Source organism: Myotis myotis, unplaced genomic scaffold, assembly GCF_014108235.1.
Source record: "Myotis myotis isolate mMyoMyo1 unplaced genomic scaffold, mMyoMyo1.p scaffold_m19_p_5, whole genome shotgun sequence".
Classification (NCBI taxonomy): Eukaryota; Metazoa; Chordata; class Mammalia; order Chiroptera; family Vespertilionidae; genus Myotis; species Myotis myotis.
This window is the reverse complement of record NW_023416357.1, coordinates 14,977,200-14,995,212: the sequence shown is the minus strand read 5'-3', so window position 1 is coordinate 14,995,212 and position 18,013 is coordinate 14,977,200. Positions and strand designations below refer to the sequence as shown.

The window sequence follows — 18,013 nt, the reverse complement described above, 5'->3', positions numbered from 1 at the left end:
GTAATTCAAATCAACGAATAGCTGTGTCTTAATTATACTATAGGTGTCCTTAAATCATTGGCACTGAATAGGAGAGTGCCTATGAAGGTATAAATTTAAATATGCCTGTACATATATTTATTTATATACATCCCATTTCACAACTTTGAGGTTGCTCATAGATGACATTATGTAAAAAGGAATAAAATACGGGACTAGAAAGGAGGGGGATATATGAATAAGACAACAGTAAAGTGTAGGATACAATTCATACATAGGAATATATGTCAAATTGCAGGTAAAGTTTTTGCTTTTCAAATAGCTGGGTGGGGGGTGTGGAATTTTGCATGCTTGTTCTGCTTCTGAACTTGCTTTTCATCTCTTGCTGTCTATTTTCCTCGCTGATTCTTGCTCTCCCAATATTTATCTCTTCTCCATGTCTCTTTCTCCCCAGGTGAATACAGTTCCCTTATTTGGGCCCGAACTGAGCTAAAACTGTCACTTTCTGGTATCTTAAAAACATAGTAACCATTAGTTATCCAACCTTCTTGAAAACAACTGACTTGAATTAGATCGAACCTTCAGAAAACAAAACACCAATTCATAGCTCCCTTTCTGTATTACATCTTCTAGAACATGGCAGCATCTATTTGATTAAAGTATCTAGAGATGCAGACATTAAAATGCCATGAGCTGATTATGTTTCTTACTTTTTTTCAAGGCAACGTTTGCTTTTTTTTTTTTTTTATGGAGAAATGGTTGAGATGGTGGCCTGACACAACTGAGACATCTCTTATAAAGGCTTATTCTAATGAAAACATGTTTCCTTCCTAAGACAGTACAGTTTAACTGGTACTTATGTCAACAGTCTGTGCTTACCGGGGTGCTTGTTGTCCAGAGTTTGCCCACCTACGACAGCCCCGAGGTCTTCGGGCTGCACCCCAATGCCGACATCACCTACCAGAGCAAGCTGGCCAAGGACGTGCTGGACACCATCCTGGGCATCCAGCCGAAGGACAGCTCTGGTGGCGGGGATGAGACCCGGGAGGCCGTGGTGGCCCGGCTGGCCGACGACATGCTGGAGAAGCTCCCCCCTGACTATGCCCCATTTGAGGTGAGTTGAAATCCTGACAAAACGTCATGTGTGGGTGGAGGTGGAAGAAAGCATAGAGGGGATAAATGATGATGGAAAAAATAAAATAAAATAAAATAAAATAAAATAAAGAAAATAAATGAAAAGAAAAGTCAGCTGTGGATGTGTCCGGTTTGGGAAATGAGGAAGGAGGGCAAACATAATTTTTTCTGAAGTAAAAAAAAGTTATTTTAAACACTGACTTCCTGAAAAACCAGAAAAGAAGTTTTTGAATCTATAAATGTGGTTATTTCAAAATATAAGTAATAAGGAAACCTGATGTAAATGTTAATATTCATAATTAAATTACAAGTGTATACGGATGGGTTAGGATTCCTTTTCTAGAACTTTCCTTCAAGGTACATATCATTGTTATTTGTTAGGAGGAAAATGATGTATTCTTAGAGTTTAGCACCTGATTATTTAAAACATGTTGTGTAATTTAATGTATACCTTGACATTCAAGTATTCTCAATTTCAGGGAGTCTGTATTTTTATCATTAACTCTGCACCTTCATCTCATGGGTTTAAAAAATTGATATGTCTGTTTAATATACAACTAATTTCTAAGCAATTTTATGATTACTAAAGTTAATTTTTAGACATCTTAGCAAATTGTGAAAATATTTATCCTGATAACTTTTTTAAACTTTTGATTAAAGAAAAGTAACTGGGTTGCTTTCCATATTATCTTAAGAGATGACCTGGACTAAACATGCAATGCTTTCATCATGTGGCCACCATATTTCTTTACATATTGCTGCCTTCCCACCTGTTTTCAGAAGGAAACCTGCAGGATTTTGTTTCTTTAGCATCCTATTGTTTTCCACGAGTGGGCCATTTAGCTGCTAGCACTACAGACCAAACTCAAGGACCTATCACCAGAGAATAATTTCCCCGAGAAGAAACTCTGACCCCTTGCTTGGAGGAAATCAATACTGCAATCAGCTTTCCTAAAGACCTTTCATTGTAGTATCACGGAACAGGTCACTCTTGTGTAGTGATTAATATTTCTGAAGCATTGAAAATCTCTAAAAATAAATTAAATAAATAAGTATGGTAAGTAATGGGGTTTAGGAGTGTCTCCCTCCTTTTGCTAAATTTGTCAGTGCTACCCTAGAATAAAGCAACTTAGCCAAGCACAGTGACTGATTGATTATCAATAAATGCTTGTAAGATGGAAATGATTGGGTGCGTGGGTGGGTGGATGGATGCTTCGATGGAAAACAGAAAGCTTTTAAATGACACATACAGTTTTTTGAGGAAGCCAGCAGAATGGTCATCTATGTGTATAGGTCCATTTGTGTGTACCCATATGTATGTTTGAAAGTCAGATTGACAGCAAGTGAATATTCCCCAAAAGTATGGTTGTTCTATAGAAGGCTGTATGGTTGTGGTCATGTGCTTTACATCTTTCTGTGAATTAAAGGCTGCCTGTTCTCTCCCACATGGGATGAAAAATCAACTGGTCATCTAACATGTTTTCTTTCTTATTTCTTCTCTGTTTTCTGGCAGTGAAAAAAAAAGTTTGCGGTTTATGAAATGATAAAATCTGGGGCCTTTTAAGAAGCCCCAGTTACTTAAACATTAATAGCTTTCTAATTTTTAACATGCACTGAATGTCTCCACGGCAGGTAAGAGAGAGGCTTCAAAAGATGGGTGCCTTCCAGCCGATGAACATTTTCCTGAGGCAGGAGATAGACAGGATGCAGAGGGTGCTCACGCTGGTCCGCAGCACGCTGACCGAGCTGAAGCTTGCCATCGATGGCACCATCATCATGAGTGAAAACCTTCGGGATGCACTGAATTGCATGTTTGATGCCAGAATTCCTGCTCAGTGGAAAAAAGTACGGAGAAGCTGCTCTGGTTCTGCCTAATCACCTTATTGTTGTGAATAGCTGTAATTGGCAAACGGAAAGCACCTAAGGATAATGGGCTTACAAGTGTTCTTTTGCGTAGGAACTAATCCCCTTAGAGGCCTATATTTTTAGATTGTAGGTAGGGAAGGAAATTATGTAGCATCTCCCACATATCATGTGCTCTACTGGGCGACTTACATGCATTATGTCATTTAAAGTCTTACATTTTATCGCCCTCAATTTACATAGGAGGAACTTCAGGTTGGGAGAGGTGAAATCTTTTCTCAAATCACACACCTAAGTACTCCAGGAATCAGAATTCAAACCCACGCTTTTGCGCTTCAACACCCACAAGACTAGTTTCCTTGAAGAGAATGCTCTGAGATGCACACACATATACAAAGTCACACCAAAGAGAAGCATTTTCCTTCCTTTGTTTATAGATATGTGAATATCTCTCTCTCAAGATAACAAGTGTTCTTATTGATTACCTATTGGTAAACGTGCTAAATGACAGAGGTGGTTTTAAGAAATGATTTTCTAGTTGGAAAAGTAAAATGAGGACCTGAATGTCTTTTTAAGCAATACATGCAATTAATTTGTTGGTGGCAAATGGGCCTGTGTTTCCATTTCTGCTCTTTTATCAAAGGAAATCAATATATATTTTAAGGGATGAAATCTCCAGAAGATAATTGTTGTGTGCCTCATTAAAAGTGATAAATGGATAAGGCTTCTGTGAGTTATTATCCACAGATATATTTTAAAGTGTTGATTAGACCATGAGCACATTTAATAAATAGAGATCCTGTTTTATAATGTATCTGTTGAAAATGTAACCTAAGGAAAGTAGATGGGACCTGTTAAATTTAATAGTTATTTTAGCACTTTATGGCAGAATTGGTGATGAATATGTGTGTAAGTGGGAGGTGAGTCTATTGACAGTAGACATTGTGGACAGCATCTGAGCTCTCAATCGATCTGGTATTCGTGTGATGATCAGCTGATTCTATCATAATATCTTAAGTGGGAAGAATTATTGGAGAACTTAAATTTAAAAACCTCAGGATAATTTACGTCTTAGGGACTTTTAAATTCTAAAGGTGAAATTGGTATTTCATCATTTTTTTCCAGTCAGGCAGCAAAATTAAACCTGTATTAATTATTTTAATGCATTCATTTCAGGCGTCGTGGGTTTCAAGTACGTTGGGTTTCTGGTTTACTGAACTTTTAGAAAGAAACTGCCAGTTTACCTCCTGGGTTTTCAGTGGCCGACCTCACTGCTTCTGGATGACCGGCTTCTTTAACCCCCAAGGGTTTTTGACTGCAATGCGGCAGGTAATAAATAGCTCTGATGTGTACCTGTTGTGTTCTTATAATTTTCCTCTATAAAGCTCTCTTTTTTCATTATAGTTTTTAAGTAATATAACAAGACAGAGAATGACTCTCTTATGGGTGCTAACTTTTACACACACACACACACACACACACACACACTAATATGTAGAAGTGGTTAACTTGGGACATGGGTATCGATTCTGAGAGAATCTTTTTAACTTTAAATACCATTCTACTTACTTTGAGTCAGGGTAATTGGGAGGCTACATTGTCAGTATGCTCTGTATACTAGTATAGAAACCTCTAATTGCTCATTGCGTCCTTTGCTTTTGTTCTTGCCGGGTAGGAGATAACTCGGGCCAACAAAGGCTGGGCTTTGGACAATATGGTGCTTTGCAATGAAGTCACCAAGTGGATGAAGGATGACATTGCTGCCCCTCCCACAGAGGGTGTGTACGTCTATGGCTTATATCTTGAAGGCGCTGGCTGGGACAAGAGGAACATGAAGCTCATCGAGTCCAAACCGAAAGTGCTCTTTGAGTTGATGCCTGTCATAAGGATTTATGCAGAAAACAGCAGTGAGTTTTCTTGTGCATTTAGGGATGGGTGGTATCATTGAATTGAATGACATTATAAACACCGTTATCATATAATGATAATTTGACTCTTTTCGTTATCATATAATGATAATTTGACTCTTTTATCAGCTACCTTTGCATTCACACCCATGTTTAATGAGTATTTATAGACCACTAGGTACTTTCATGAGTGCTATTGGGGAGGCAATAGTTCTAGATAATTCTTGCCTATCTAATAAAGCAGATGAAATATATGTGAATGCTCATAAAATGTTAGCTGATGAAATAAGAAACAAGTGTTTGGAATAGGTAATAAGTGGTGGGAAAGGAGGGTGAGATAACAGGGGAGTGAAGCAGGGCAGTTGGGCCTGGCCTGGGCTTGGAAGGATGAAGGTGAGGAGATGGGGCAAGAGGTGGAAAGAAGGCTTTCTAGGCAGGACTGCTCAGGGCTCCCTGGAGGTGGAGCCACCACCAGCTTGGAGATTTAAACCAGGTTGTGAAATCCAGATTGAATTCAGGGACATTTAGCTTAATCCAGTAGCTAGTGGCAAATTGCTGGATTCATATTTCAGCCTATGAATGTAATACCACTTCTTTGAAGAACACACGTTATTCTACCTTGAAAGAGTCATTGAAACTCTAATTGATTGGCTTGATGTTTTCTGGAGGCTTTTGTTATTGCATTTTACCCAGCTAATGTCTCAGCAATAACTATCAGCACATGTCGGACTTTCCTGTTCATTTTATTTTATTAAAATTTATCTTATTTTTAAAGAAAAATTGTGTTTAATGTATGCAACACACACACACACACACACAGTGAAATGATTGCTATCAGCCATAAACTCCAGAGGCAGCTATGATAGTGGATCCCAAGGAAATACTGATTGTATGACAGAAGTACAAGATATTTTTCTTTAGACAAGGGATAAAATATAATATCTTTTAAAAAGACAGCTTGTAGTATCCACATCCATTAGATGAATGTCCCATTTGGACACCTAGATTAAGAAAAGAGAGTTTATAAACTATGAGTATTTATTTTTTTAAGCAAACAGCATTGGCTGCATGCCTAATATATACTATCCTTGGCCTTAGGTGCAAGGGACACAAAGGTAACTATGAACCAGATTCTGCCCAAGGACTCATAGTTTAGCGGGGGAGACTGATGAGTAAATAAAATAGAATTTAATACATGTTATGACAGAGATACACCCAGGAGGCTCAGGAAGTCTAGAAGGAGATCAAGACTGTGCCTGGGAGGTAGGTGCAGATTCTTCTGAGATGTTCTCTGGAGGACAAGGACGAGTGTGCTAGGGAGCTAGAGGGAGATTTTTCTTGGCAGAGAGAAAAAGCATGATCTCACTCGGTCATCCCATGAATATTTCTTTGGTATTGACCATCTGCCTCGCACTATTTCCATGCTGGAGATGCAACAGTGAAAACAAGATCAGGCAGACTCCCCATTGTCATGGAACTCAACAGGGAATGGTAGCTGAAAAAGAAGCAAATAGAGTTAATCCCTGTCACTCATGGATTCTGTACTAATGAATTCACCTACTGGCTAAATTTATTTGTAACCCAGAAATCAGTGCTTGTGGTGCTTTCATGGTAATTCCCAGACATGCACAAAACAATGAAACATTTGAGGCTCCCGGCATGCATGCTCCCAGCTGAGGTTGACTAAGGTGACAGTGTCTCAGTTGTAAACAAGTGTCCTTTTGTGGTCTCTTTAGTGCTACATTTCACGTTTGTGTGCTTTCGCTATTTAAGATGCCCAGGAGTAGTCCTGAAGTGCCGTCTGGGGCCCTAGTGCAGAAAGACTGCCATGTGCTTTACGGAGAAAACACGTGTGCTAGATATGTTTCATGCAGGCATGAGTTATAATGCCGTTGGCCTGGAGGTCAATGTCAGTGAGTCAACAATGTATAATAGAGAGGTGTCTTTCAGTAGAAACACACATAAAACAAAATGACATATTCGTGGGTTGATGAAAATGTGACCAGAGCCTCTCAGCGGCCTAACCCTGTATTTCCCCAGGAGCACAGGTTCCACGGTCCCTGATTCAGTGTTCACAGAAACTTTATATTATTATTATTTTAAAATATGTTTTTATTGACTTAAGAGAGAGGGAGGGAGAGGGAGAGAGAAACATTGATTGACTGCCTCCTGCACACCCCCCACTGGGGATTGAACCTCAACTTCCTGGTTCACGTTCAACCACTGTGCAGCACTGGCCGGGCATTCATGGAGACTTTATACACACAGTCCCATGAATAGTGAGAATCAGTTGTAAGCAAACACACTGATGGCAGATAGTTCTTGTTCCTATAATTCAGGGGGTTGGGGAAGGCCTCGCTAAGGAGAGAACATTGCACTGGGATCCAAGTGGCAGAAAGTGCCTCTGCTGACATCCGGGGAAAGGCATGAGGTAGCAACAAGTAGGCTGTGTTGAGGAACAGAGAAAAGGTATGTGAAGGAAGAGGAGCTTATGGAGCAAGAGAAGAACTGAGGGTGCTCAGCACAGTTCTGGGCCCATGGTGTTGCTCAGAATATCTTGGCGGTGTCTGGGAGGACACAAGTGTCTGCCTGGCATTAGGCTAGCGTGTGACTTTGTGTTTACTGGTTCTCAGGGTGGTATTTGGTCCTGGGGCAGGGACTATTTTATTGGAATGATAATCAAATACAGTGGGGCCTTGACTTACGAGTGTCCCGACTAACGAGTTTTTTGAGATACCAGCTGTCTCTCGGCTGATTTTTTGCATTGAGTTGATAGAGTAATTTGAGTTAATGAGCTCCTTAACGAGCTCCTTAATGAAGAGCTCATTCTTGGAACGAATTAAACTCGTAAGTCAAAGCCCCACTGTATTCTTGTAGCCAGAAATCATATTTTAGAAAATGTGCTCTATCCTATTTTTGCAGCTAGTCAACATGTAAAAAATGTTTTCCTTGTAAAATGAAAGGAAGATTCTTCTCACATGGAGCTAGGGGTTACTTTTTTTTAATTTCTTGTGACTAACTGTAAAAAATCCATTGCAATAAAATGTTGAACATCTCAGCATGGTAGTAATAAAGTAATATTTTATAATATGAACAATTCTTTATTTAAGAACTGGTTTTTCTGGAACTCTGTTCCCCCCGCTGGGCATAGTCAGTGGTGAGGCTCATTAGCAGCAGGTAAGGGAGGAAGTAACATAAACAAAGGAAAAGTGACTAATGTCAAAGTACTGGGGGAAAAAAAAGAAAAGAAGCACTTTAGTTCTCTATTCCTTTTTTATTTTTTTGGTTTCAATAGAAATTGGTGGAAACTTGTTTTGCCAGATAACTTTGTTGTCAGAGAGGTGTTTGTTTAGTGATAAAAAGCTAACCTTCTGTTGCTGTCAATCAAGTTTTCATTCATTTTTGATAACTGGATAGGGTTCTACTTGAGATAAAGAGGTGTAGCATTGTTCATGGCCAAAGGGCACTCCAACAAAAGTGCAGAGTTTGGAAATTAAAATTCTTATAATGAATTGTTTTCATGTTAAGATGAAGAACAGTTTTCAGTGTAAATAATTCATCATTGAATTTTACATACCCGGCTGGTTTATTTGTTTTCAAAAAGATGCCTAGAGATTTATTTGAACTTTAAAAATTGAGTAAAATATCCCCAAATATTTAGCTTATTCATGTTTCTTGTTGGAACATCATGGGAAAGTTGCCCAAATAATACTAAATTCACCAAGAGGGTAAAAATACACAACTCAGGTCCTCTGTTTTCAAAGGACATTGAAAAAAGGAAGATATAGTCTCCTTTTATGTAGATCAAGCATGTCAAACTCAAAGGCTAACATGGGCCAAATAAGCGAGGCATGCGGTCTGCAGGCCACGAGTTTGACATGCTTGATGTAGCTAGTGATGCTTATACATGAACTGCAGTGCTGTAGCTTTGTGATGGGAAAACCATGATTAAAATATTTTGGGGGAACAAAGCAAGACTTATATGTACTTCTGGTCATAAAGTAGGCTGAGAAAGATCTCAGGTTCCATGCAGCTAATGAGGATATTTCCTGCTTGGGAAAACATTTTTGTAAGAATGCCCTGTAGACTCCGCCCCCTTCCAACACTGCAGATGTAGGGCTGGGCATGGGAATAGCCCCGTGGGTGACCAGGAGGTGGCGAGCTCCTGAATCCTGAGCCAGGAGCTCAATTTTTAAATCTGGAACTCTGTCAACGTCCTGGGAACATGAGTCTGGGAAATGTGTGTGTGTGTGGAGAGGGGGTGGGAGGATTAGAAATCTAACACACCTGGGGCATCTACTGCACTCCAGACATTATATGATGCCAGGTATTCACATATATTAACTTATTTAATCTTTACGACTCTGTAAGATATATCATGCCCATTTTGCAAATGAGGAAATTAAGCTTTAGAGACATTATGTAATTTGCCTGTGATTCCCCCCTACCGGAACTAGTATGGGGACCCATCTGTCTCTTGTGGAATGAATGCAAACCTCTGGGAATTCCTGTGGTTAGTGTCCTGCTTGAGACTAAGCATCTTCTAGATAGTCTTTGCGGTGTCTGGGATGGCACCTGAGAATCAAGGCTACATTGAAAATGAGGGCAACTCCCTTGCATTTTGAAGTCGTGAATTAATTTTTCTCAGGTGCATAGTGAGGCAGATACAGTAAAAACCTCTGCCCTACGCTAAAATGAGCTCTCACTCCCGATGGCCTCCCTCCCCTCTTGCTTCAGGCTCACCTCCCCTGCCTACTGGTGGGGCCATATATTTTCAGGTAGAAGACAGGGAGCCAGGCACCTGGACATTTGGGTTGCTCCCCTGGCTTTATCACCCAGGATTTGAAGTCAGGTATCTAGTTATCTTCGGTACATGTTCACATCTTCCTGCAAAGACACAGAGGCACATATGTACACAGAGTACGTCCCAGCTATTGACGAGATGAAGACCACAGGCTCTGGATCCATTCTGGTGGGGCTTGATTCTTACCATATCGCCTACAGCTTTGTAACCTTGGCAAGTAACTCACCTCCGTATGGTCCAGTTTTCTCATCTGTAAAATGGATTTAATAATCATACCCATGTTATAGGGTTGTTGAGAGCATAATACAGATGATGTCCAGCACATAGCATACAATAAATAATTTTATTACTGTTGTTATTATTGATATGTTCTCTCACATGCTTATTGAAAGATGAAAAGAAATATCATATGTAAGAGCTCTCTATTTAGTATCTTAAATGTTATTAGCAAAACAGGGGTTAAATACCCTTTGCGACAGCATGGATGGATCTGGAGAACATTAGTGACATAAGCCAGTCAGAGAAAGACAAGTAGCATATGATTTCACTCACATGCGGAATTTAATGAACAAAGTGAACCACCAAGCAAAATAGAGACAGGCTCATGGCTAGAGATAGGCAGACAACTTGGGCATGTGGGAGTGGGTTGTGGGGGGATGGAGGGATTGAGCAAAAAAGAAAAAAAAAGAGAGAATTCATGGACATGGACAACAGTAGGGTGGTGGCAGCAGTGGAGAGGGATTGGTGGAGGTGAAAGAGGGCATAGAGAGGATAAATGGTGATGGAAAAAAATAAAGTAAAATAAATTTAAAAAATTAAAGGAATGATTTAATGGGGATCTCTATGGAACTCGGTTATTTTGGATATGGAAGGAATATATGACATGATAACATTTGGATGAAAAATGTAGGCTAGAGAGGGAAATTATTACCTCGTTAGAAAATGAAATTCCCTCGGGTGCTTTATTAAAGCCTTTAGGCCCCTAAAGCTGATGGCTCACCCATTTCGACAACCACTTCTCTCAGCTCTTCCTTCTGGAGCCCCAGGCTTTAAACATATTTAGCTGATCTGTTCTACCTACATAGCATGTTTATTTTCCCCTTCAAAGTTATTTGTCTAACCGGGCGTAATGGTTTGGAATCATCTGTTTCTGTGGTTGTTTAGCATCTGTCAGCACTTTCACTATGAAATCATATTTTCAGTGGCTTCTAATCCCGCTGCCGAAGTTTGCAGCACGCTGTGACTTGGCATGGCCACCTTTAGCTCTGCAGCGATTACAAATAAATAAAATTTCAGAGAATTTTTATCTGCTTATTGAAAAGGATACTATTTTTCCAGTTCTATTTTCTGGGGATTAAAATCTCAGTAGTCAAATTCTTGCCAAGGTATAATTATTATAATGATCATTTGGTTTAAATCTAAGACTCCAGTGGCTTACTTCAAGATTTATAAAATGATTGTTAGTCAAATTTTCATCCAGAAGAATGAGCAGTTATATTTTTGTTCTGTTTACAGATCCTAGGATTAAAGGGTTTAAATATATCAGTTAGTAGAATTAGTATTGATTGCACTTCATGAATTTACTGTCATTCACATATATTAATATATTTGCTTAATTATTATTACTAATGATATTCCCATGGTAATTAAAAAAATAATGCCTAGACTTAAATGTTAGATGTTACATTAATTTAGATTGTTTCTAATGATTAATTTCATGTGATTAAACAAACACATAGTTTTAAAGTACTGTAAAATATCTGTTTAGAGCGGGGTTTATCAACTGTGGTATTACTGACATTTTTGGTACAGATAACTCTTTGTTGTGAGGGGCTTCCCTATGCATTATAGGATTTTAGCAGAATCCCTGACCTTTACCCACTTGATGGCTCGAGCACCTCCCCAGTTGGGATAACCGAAAATGTGTCCAGATATTGGCAAGTCACCCCCCTGGGAGTAAAATTACCCCTGGTTAAGAATTATTACTTTAGAATATTTATCTTGTATTGAAACATCTATAATACTGTCATATTCAACTATTTAACTTCTTCCAATAACATTAAGTGGAGGTATAAAAACACATGGCACAACAGGTTGAAGGTTTTCTTGGGTCAACAAATGAGATAATTTCTGATAGTGCTTTGTTTTTATAATATGTTAAGAAAAGCTAAATTATTGAGGAAGTTAGTTTGGCGACATAAATTCAGTCACTTTGTTATATTAACATTGCATTTAGAAAGTTACTGTCTTCATGTATCAGTACTCATGTTTGTAACACTAATTCACCAAAGCAAAGTTATCCTCTTAGTTAAATGTGCTTTCATCTCAGTAGTTATATGAGGGTCATTTATAATATTAGCCTTCCAGAGGAGTACAAGGATGGGTGCAGACACAACTTCTGTCCTGAAGAAATTTATAATCTGGAAGAGAAGGGGAAATAATACACTGCTTCCTGAGATGGATGTTATAAGATGTACAGATAAAGTATCCTGCGCAGAGTGGACTTAACAAGCAGCTAATGAAGCTTAAACTCCAAGGCTACTCAATGCAAGAGTCTCCTTCCAAAGCCTACATATGTACTTGTAAATTTGTACTCTTTTTCTTAAAGAGCCCTTTCCCCTAATTTGTATGTTTATGGCCCCACAAGACCTGAATCTGTCCCTGATTATGGGGTTTCCGAGGGTGGAGAGGAAGTGAGCCTTTGGTTAGGGATAAATGCATTAAAGAGGATCTTTGAAGGATGGCCAACCACATGTCTTTCATGGCATGGGTGGCTTTGGATACTCTCTCCTCCACTTCAAAAGTGTAGATTGAATCGCAGGAAGCTGGACTCAGCCATGACTCTGCTCCACAGCCCCTTTTATTTCTCCACACACGGAGAACTCACACCACCTGGCAGGAGTGGGAAGCACCCTCTGTCCTGTGATTTCCAATGTATTTTGGACTGTGGCACAGAGGGTTGAAGACAGGATTTTGGAATAATAATAATAATAATAATAATGAAATAGTAGTGAGGATTGGTTCTGGCTGTCTGATTAAAAGGTGCCTCTTGCCAAACGCAAGCTCTGAGGAAACACTGGGGGCGGCGGGGTGGGGGGGGGTGTGAGAGCACAAAATGTGGTAGGGAAGTAAAGGAGAAAGGGTGAAGGGCAATGGAATTGTGTTCACGGCTCAAGCAGCCAATTAAAAAAAGACCTTTTACAAAATAGAAGGAAATAGAAGACTGGGATAAGAATGTGATTGGATGAATAGACAATTCATGTAATCCTAAATGGAATTGACAGAAAGGAGAGGGAGGAAGCAGTGGGAGGCTTATGGTCATGGTGCATGGGCAGGAGTTACTGTCACAGACAGGGGACAAGAGGCCAGCAGGGAAAACCTGGGTATGCCTGGGCATCTTGTCATATCCACTGGCCACCTACAGTTGCATCTTCTTCCCATCTAGGGATTGACTGACTCCAGGGAGAATTTCCCTCATTTTACCAAACTCATCTCTTCTGGAACCACCTTCATAATGCACCCATTTGGCTCTGCACTGTTTGGGTTACTTAAATTAGAAATTCACCAGTTTTTTTTCCTTTATGAATTTTTTTATAGCTCTAAGAGATCCTCGGTTTTACTCCTGTCCCATCTACAAGAAGCCAGTCCGAACAGACTTGAATTACATCGCTGCTGTGGACCTCAGGACGGCCCAGACTCCTGAACACTGGGTGCTCCGTGGGGTCGCCCTCCTCTGTGATGTCAAGTAGCATGGGGCTTGTCCCCCACCCAGTACTTTGGAAAATGCAGCATACAGATGACCAGACCCTTTATCTTCTATGAGCAATGAACACTGTGTAAATCTGGTTGATCATGATTAATGAGCTGCATAGGGTTTCCTTCTCCTCAGTCGGATGCTTAATTACATTTAACCGGTTTCATCATTAATGACCGATCACTGTGTTTGCTGAAAAGTTGCTTGGAGATTTAAAAGTAAAATTTACAACTTCCTAATGAAGCGTGGCCCTCAAATCCACAGTAATATATTTTTTCCTCCTTGAAGTCTAAGGACTGACGAGGTTGAGCAGATGGTATTTTCCTTGAAAGGATTATTCTTCTGTTAATGTGCTTCTGGTGACAGCCCCGTTCTCTAAGGTGACACGGCAAGTTTGTGCTGATTTTGCTTTATTTGCCTTTTGCATTTAGGTCAGGTTGAGAGATTTATGTTCATGGCTCAAGCAGCCAATTAAAAAAAGACCTCTTAAAAAACAGAAGGAAATATAAGACTGGGATAAGAATGTGATTGGGTGAATACACCATTCATGTAATCCTGAAGAATTAACATATAGAATCATGTTCAACTCCACTGATAATTAATAATGAGATACTAATTGATATCTGTTATAAGAAAAAAAATGAAAGCTAGAAGTAAATTGTGGTGAAGTCTTTGTCAAATGATTCAATCAAGACTCCTAGAGCAATGTAAATTGACCCATCCTTTTTGTAAAATAATTAACTAAGCTCAGAAAGAGGCATAAAAAGGTTCACAGGCTTTGGTTCTTATTTTCTCTCTTGGAAATCTATACTAAGGAAACCATTTAAAAGACCTAACAAATTCATGTGCAAAAATGTATTCAATAACAGAAATAAATGAAAAATACCCTAAATCTTCAATACTAAGGCTATGTTTAAGGAAATTAGGAGATATTAGGCAGCCATGAACAGCAATATAAACAGTTAATAATATAGAAATGGTAAGCACATATTAACTTAAAGATAGTTAACAGAATATTGAGTACTGTGATTATAACTGTAAAATGTATTTAGACAATAACGTGGAAAAAAACAGACATGATAGCATGGTAAAGGTTTCTGTTGACTTAAAAAATATAATGATTGGAAGAAAAAAATAGGGAAAGAATAAAAGTCTTAGATGGTGTATGGGGACTTCACATGGGCTTTCATTATTTAAGGAAGTTTTCATATATTTTTTATTTTAAATTCAGTTCTAGGCATAAATTATAAACCACTTCATTTATAACCTATTGACTAGAAAACTTGGCCAGTATTAAATTAGAATTGTGTTTTACAAATGTTACCTTTAGTTCTGCATTACTTGTTTCTACATAAAAGGTTTCGTAGGGATGGAGGGCTATAGGGAGACAGGTGTAATCCTTCTTACTAGGCTTCACTCTGTGATAAGTATGAATTTATGCTAATTATGATGAGTTAGACCTGAGTGGTTCATGTGGCTCCTACCCATCTTCTACCTTGACACCCAAATCGCTGATTTGATCCTCTGTGTCACCCAACCTACTGTTTATTCCTTCCAGTGTAAGCTTTATTTCAACTATTGTATTCTCCATTTCAGATTAATCTTTTTTTTATGGACTTCTACCCTTCTTGGATGATGCTGTTTTTATTTGAGCAGTTTCTTTTCATCTGAGTTAATATGTCAGTTGATTTTTGTAGATTGTAGTCAAGCCATCATTTTATTTTGAAGAACATATAATGAAAATGTGAAAATAATGAGAATTAATAAATTTTTAAATGAATGTCTGAATTGAGATTGGTACTTATTAGAAAGGGGTAAGTGCCATTGAATATCCAGAATTAAGCTTTCAAAACTTGATTTTATGTTAAATAACTTGAACATGCATAATTCATATAATTTTATGATACACCCCTGTATATATGTAGAAAAGGACATCATAAAAATAACTAAAAATTTTTGGAACTTTTCAACAAGGAATGCCTCTGAAGCAGTGAAGAACCAATGAAGCCCCTTTTTGCCTCACCTTCACTTTCATCCCCCACTTCCCACTCACTGAACGGCATTCTGCATGTTACTGAGTCAGGGGCAAGGGAGGACCCATTGACTGAATCTGCCAGGTGATGGGGAATCACTGACTGACTTGGATATGGAGAAAACAACATCAAGGGACTTGGTACCATTGGAGAGTGATGGCCCAGTCTTTTTCATCTGTCTCAATATTGATTTATCACATTACTTATTTTGCACCTCCTGTGTGTTGGGTATTCAAGTGTACTGGTGGAATGATGGTGGGGAAAAAAATTATCACAGTCCCTGATTTTTTGGAATGCAAATCAGAAGAACAGACACAGAAAATAAACAACTATTCAGGTGTGTAATTTTTTATAATCTCAGATTATGATTGCATAACCTGACGCATGTGTGAGATACTTAGAAAAAGATAAAAAGATTGTGGGTTAAGTGCTACAAAGGAAAATACTGAATGCCATGAGTAAGAACAGGGGAGACTGCAGTACTTTCCGTGTGTCACAGATTAGCAGACAGAAGCCACACTATAGTGGCATCTATCTATCTATCTATCTATCTATCTATCTATCTATCTATCTTCTATCTAGCTGTCATCTATCTATCATCTATATATATATCATCTATCTATATCTATCTATCTATCTATCTATCTATCTATCTATCTATCTATCTATCTATCATCTATCTATCTATGTATCTATCTATCTACCTATCCATCATCTATCTATCTATTATCTATCTATTTTATGTTCCAAAGACAGGAGTGTAAAGTTTTATTGAAGACAAGGTTATATACAAACCAATGTTCCCTCGAAATGATGTTTTGAGTAAAAATAGCTAAGGGACCATTGGGTTTTTAGAGGTCATTGGAGAACCAAAGAAGCATATTACATTGGAGGGATTAGACTTAGAAATCCAATCACCATAGACTGCATACATTTGGTGAACAGGAAAGGTAACAGGCACTCTCAAGTGACAGAGGATTTAAATATTCTTTTATAAGGTGAGAAGAAGAAATAAGAGGCTCAAGAATTGGAGGAGTTTATTGCTTTGGATATAGGAAAAAGCCAAACAGAGGGAGCCAGGTATAGTTCACCTCTTTAGGTTGGTAAGAAGCCAAATGATTTCCTAGAGGGCTGGGTTTTGAATGCTTCTGCTGGATACTCTTATGACCACTTAAGGTTTAAAATGCAGCCTCCACCCTGGATGTGTTATTAAATAACTAGTACCTTCCTTTGTTCTGGCCGATGCATAGATCAGGGTGCAGGTGTCCTCCAGAAGTTCATGTGTTCCTACCAGATCCTCCTCTTTACCCTCTTTGCTGTGTTGGCATCAGCAGCTTTCATCTTCCTAGGTAAGGACTTCTTATGTTCACACCATGGAATTCTGATTTAGAAACTGCCTTCATTTTATTTCACAGATTGTCCCAAATGACTCTAGCAGGCCACTCTTCTGGTTATCCCTAAAACTTGGGATAGGACCTTCCTAGTGGTAGAATAAGACAGTGAATAGGACGCATCCAAAATGTGCTTATGGGGATGGCTCTCCATGTGTCTTGATTCAGGTGCTTTTGGTGCTGCTTCCTTTTGAAGGAGCATCCTTCTGTTAGCCTTGCCTTTCCTCCTGTCAGCTGACGGAGGACTGTGGAGCAGCCACCACACAACTACCATTTGTGCATAGCTAATGACAGTGGTGATTTCATAGCATCCTGGGCATTTCACATCCATGAAGTGGGAATTGGGTTCTGCATCAGGTGATTATTCTTGTGCTTCCTCTTCTCTTCTGCAGAGGAATGAAGGAGATCCTTAGTGAGAGGCTGAGAAGGGCTGCTTTCTAAATATACTCCCAAGCCTTGTTATGACTGCTGCCAACTACAGAATAGTGGCTGATGGAAATCGTGTGTCTGTAAGTCATTAGAGTGAGAAGCACTTCTTTGTGTTAAAATGTTATTTGCAATGGAAAATCTTATTGTAAAAAATTCAGCATTAAGAGACATGATGAGCAAACTACAATTTTATAGTTAAGTAACTTGCAGAATTCTCCAGTGTCGATAAAATACATGACATCAACAATGTCTTTATCAGTGATAAATTTCTGTTCAAAGCTGCAGCTTTATAAAAACTAGATATGTTAATGCATACTGATAGTTTAGTTTATATTTGAAACACAAATATCTTTAGTAATGATAAAAATATTATAATATACATACAAGCAATTTTCTCTTAAAGACACCACCTCCCCCTCCACCCAAATGCACAACATACATTTTTCCCCTCATGTCAGGCCCTGATGAGTGCACAATTGCTTTTACATTTTAAATGCTATTTGTATTGCAAGTATTAGGAGTGATTTTTAAAATTATATTGTGCAACTGATTACTGTTGATTAGTAGCCTCTATCAGCACATCAAAACAAGGCCTGTTAAGGGCAAACAAATGGCCCACTTATAATCACAATATGGTCCTTCTGATTGGGTGCATGCTTTGGAAAACCAATAAACAAATCAGTAGGTTATGGAAACACAAGGAAATATGGTGATTTGGC

General features: G+C 38.7%; 1 protein-coding gene and 1 pseudogene across 1 annotated transcript in view; one reads left to right on the top strand and one right to left on the bottom strand.

The window, feature by feature from the left end:
• DNAH5 (dynein axonemal heavy chain 5) overlaps nucleotides 1-15,182 on the top strand; it is a 192,769-nt gene extending 177,587 nt beyond the window's left edge. Inside the window, exons 76-80 of the mRNA XM_036308556.1 lie at nucleotides 878-1,093; nucleotides 2,746-2,958; nucleotides 4,153-4,305; nucleotides 4,652-4,883; nucleotides 13,285-15,182. Of these exons, the coding sequence (XP_036164449.1) occupies nucleotides 878-1,093; nucleotides 2,746-2,958; nucleotides 4,153-4,305; nucleotides 4,652-4,883; nucleotides 13,285-13,436 (966 nt within the window). The 3' untranslated portion in view covers nucleotides 13,437-15,182. The remainder of the gene's footprint in view (nucleotides 1-877; nucleotides 1,094-2,745; nucleotides 2,959-4,152; nucleotides 4,306-4,651; nucleotides 4,884-13,284) is intronic.
• A 1,749-nt stretch (nucleotides 15,183-16,931) lies between these two features.
• On the bottom strand, nucleotides 16,932-17,465 carry LOC118655943 (annotated as a pseudogene).
• Nucleotides 17,466-18,013: the final 548 nt, after the last annotated feature.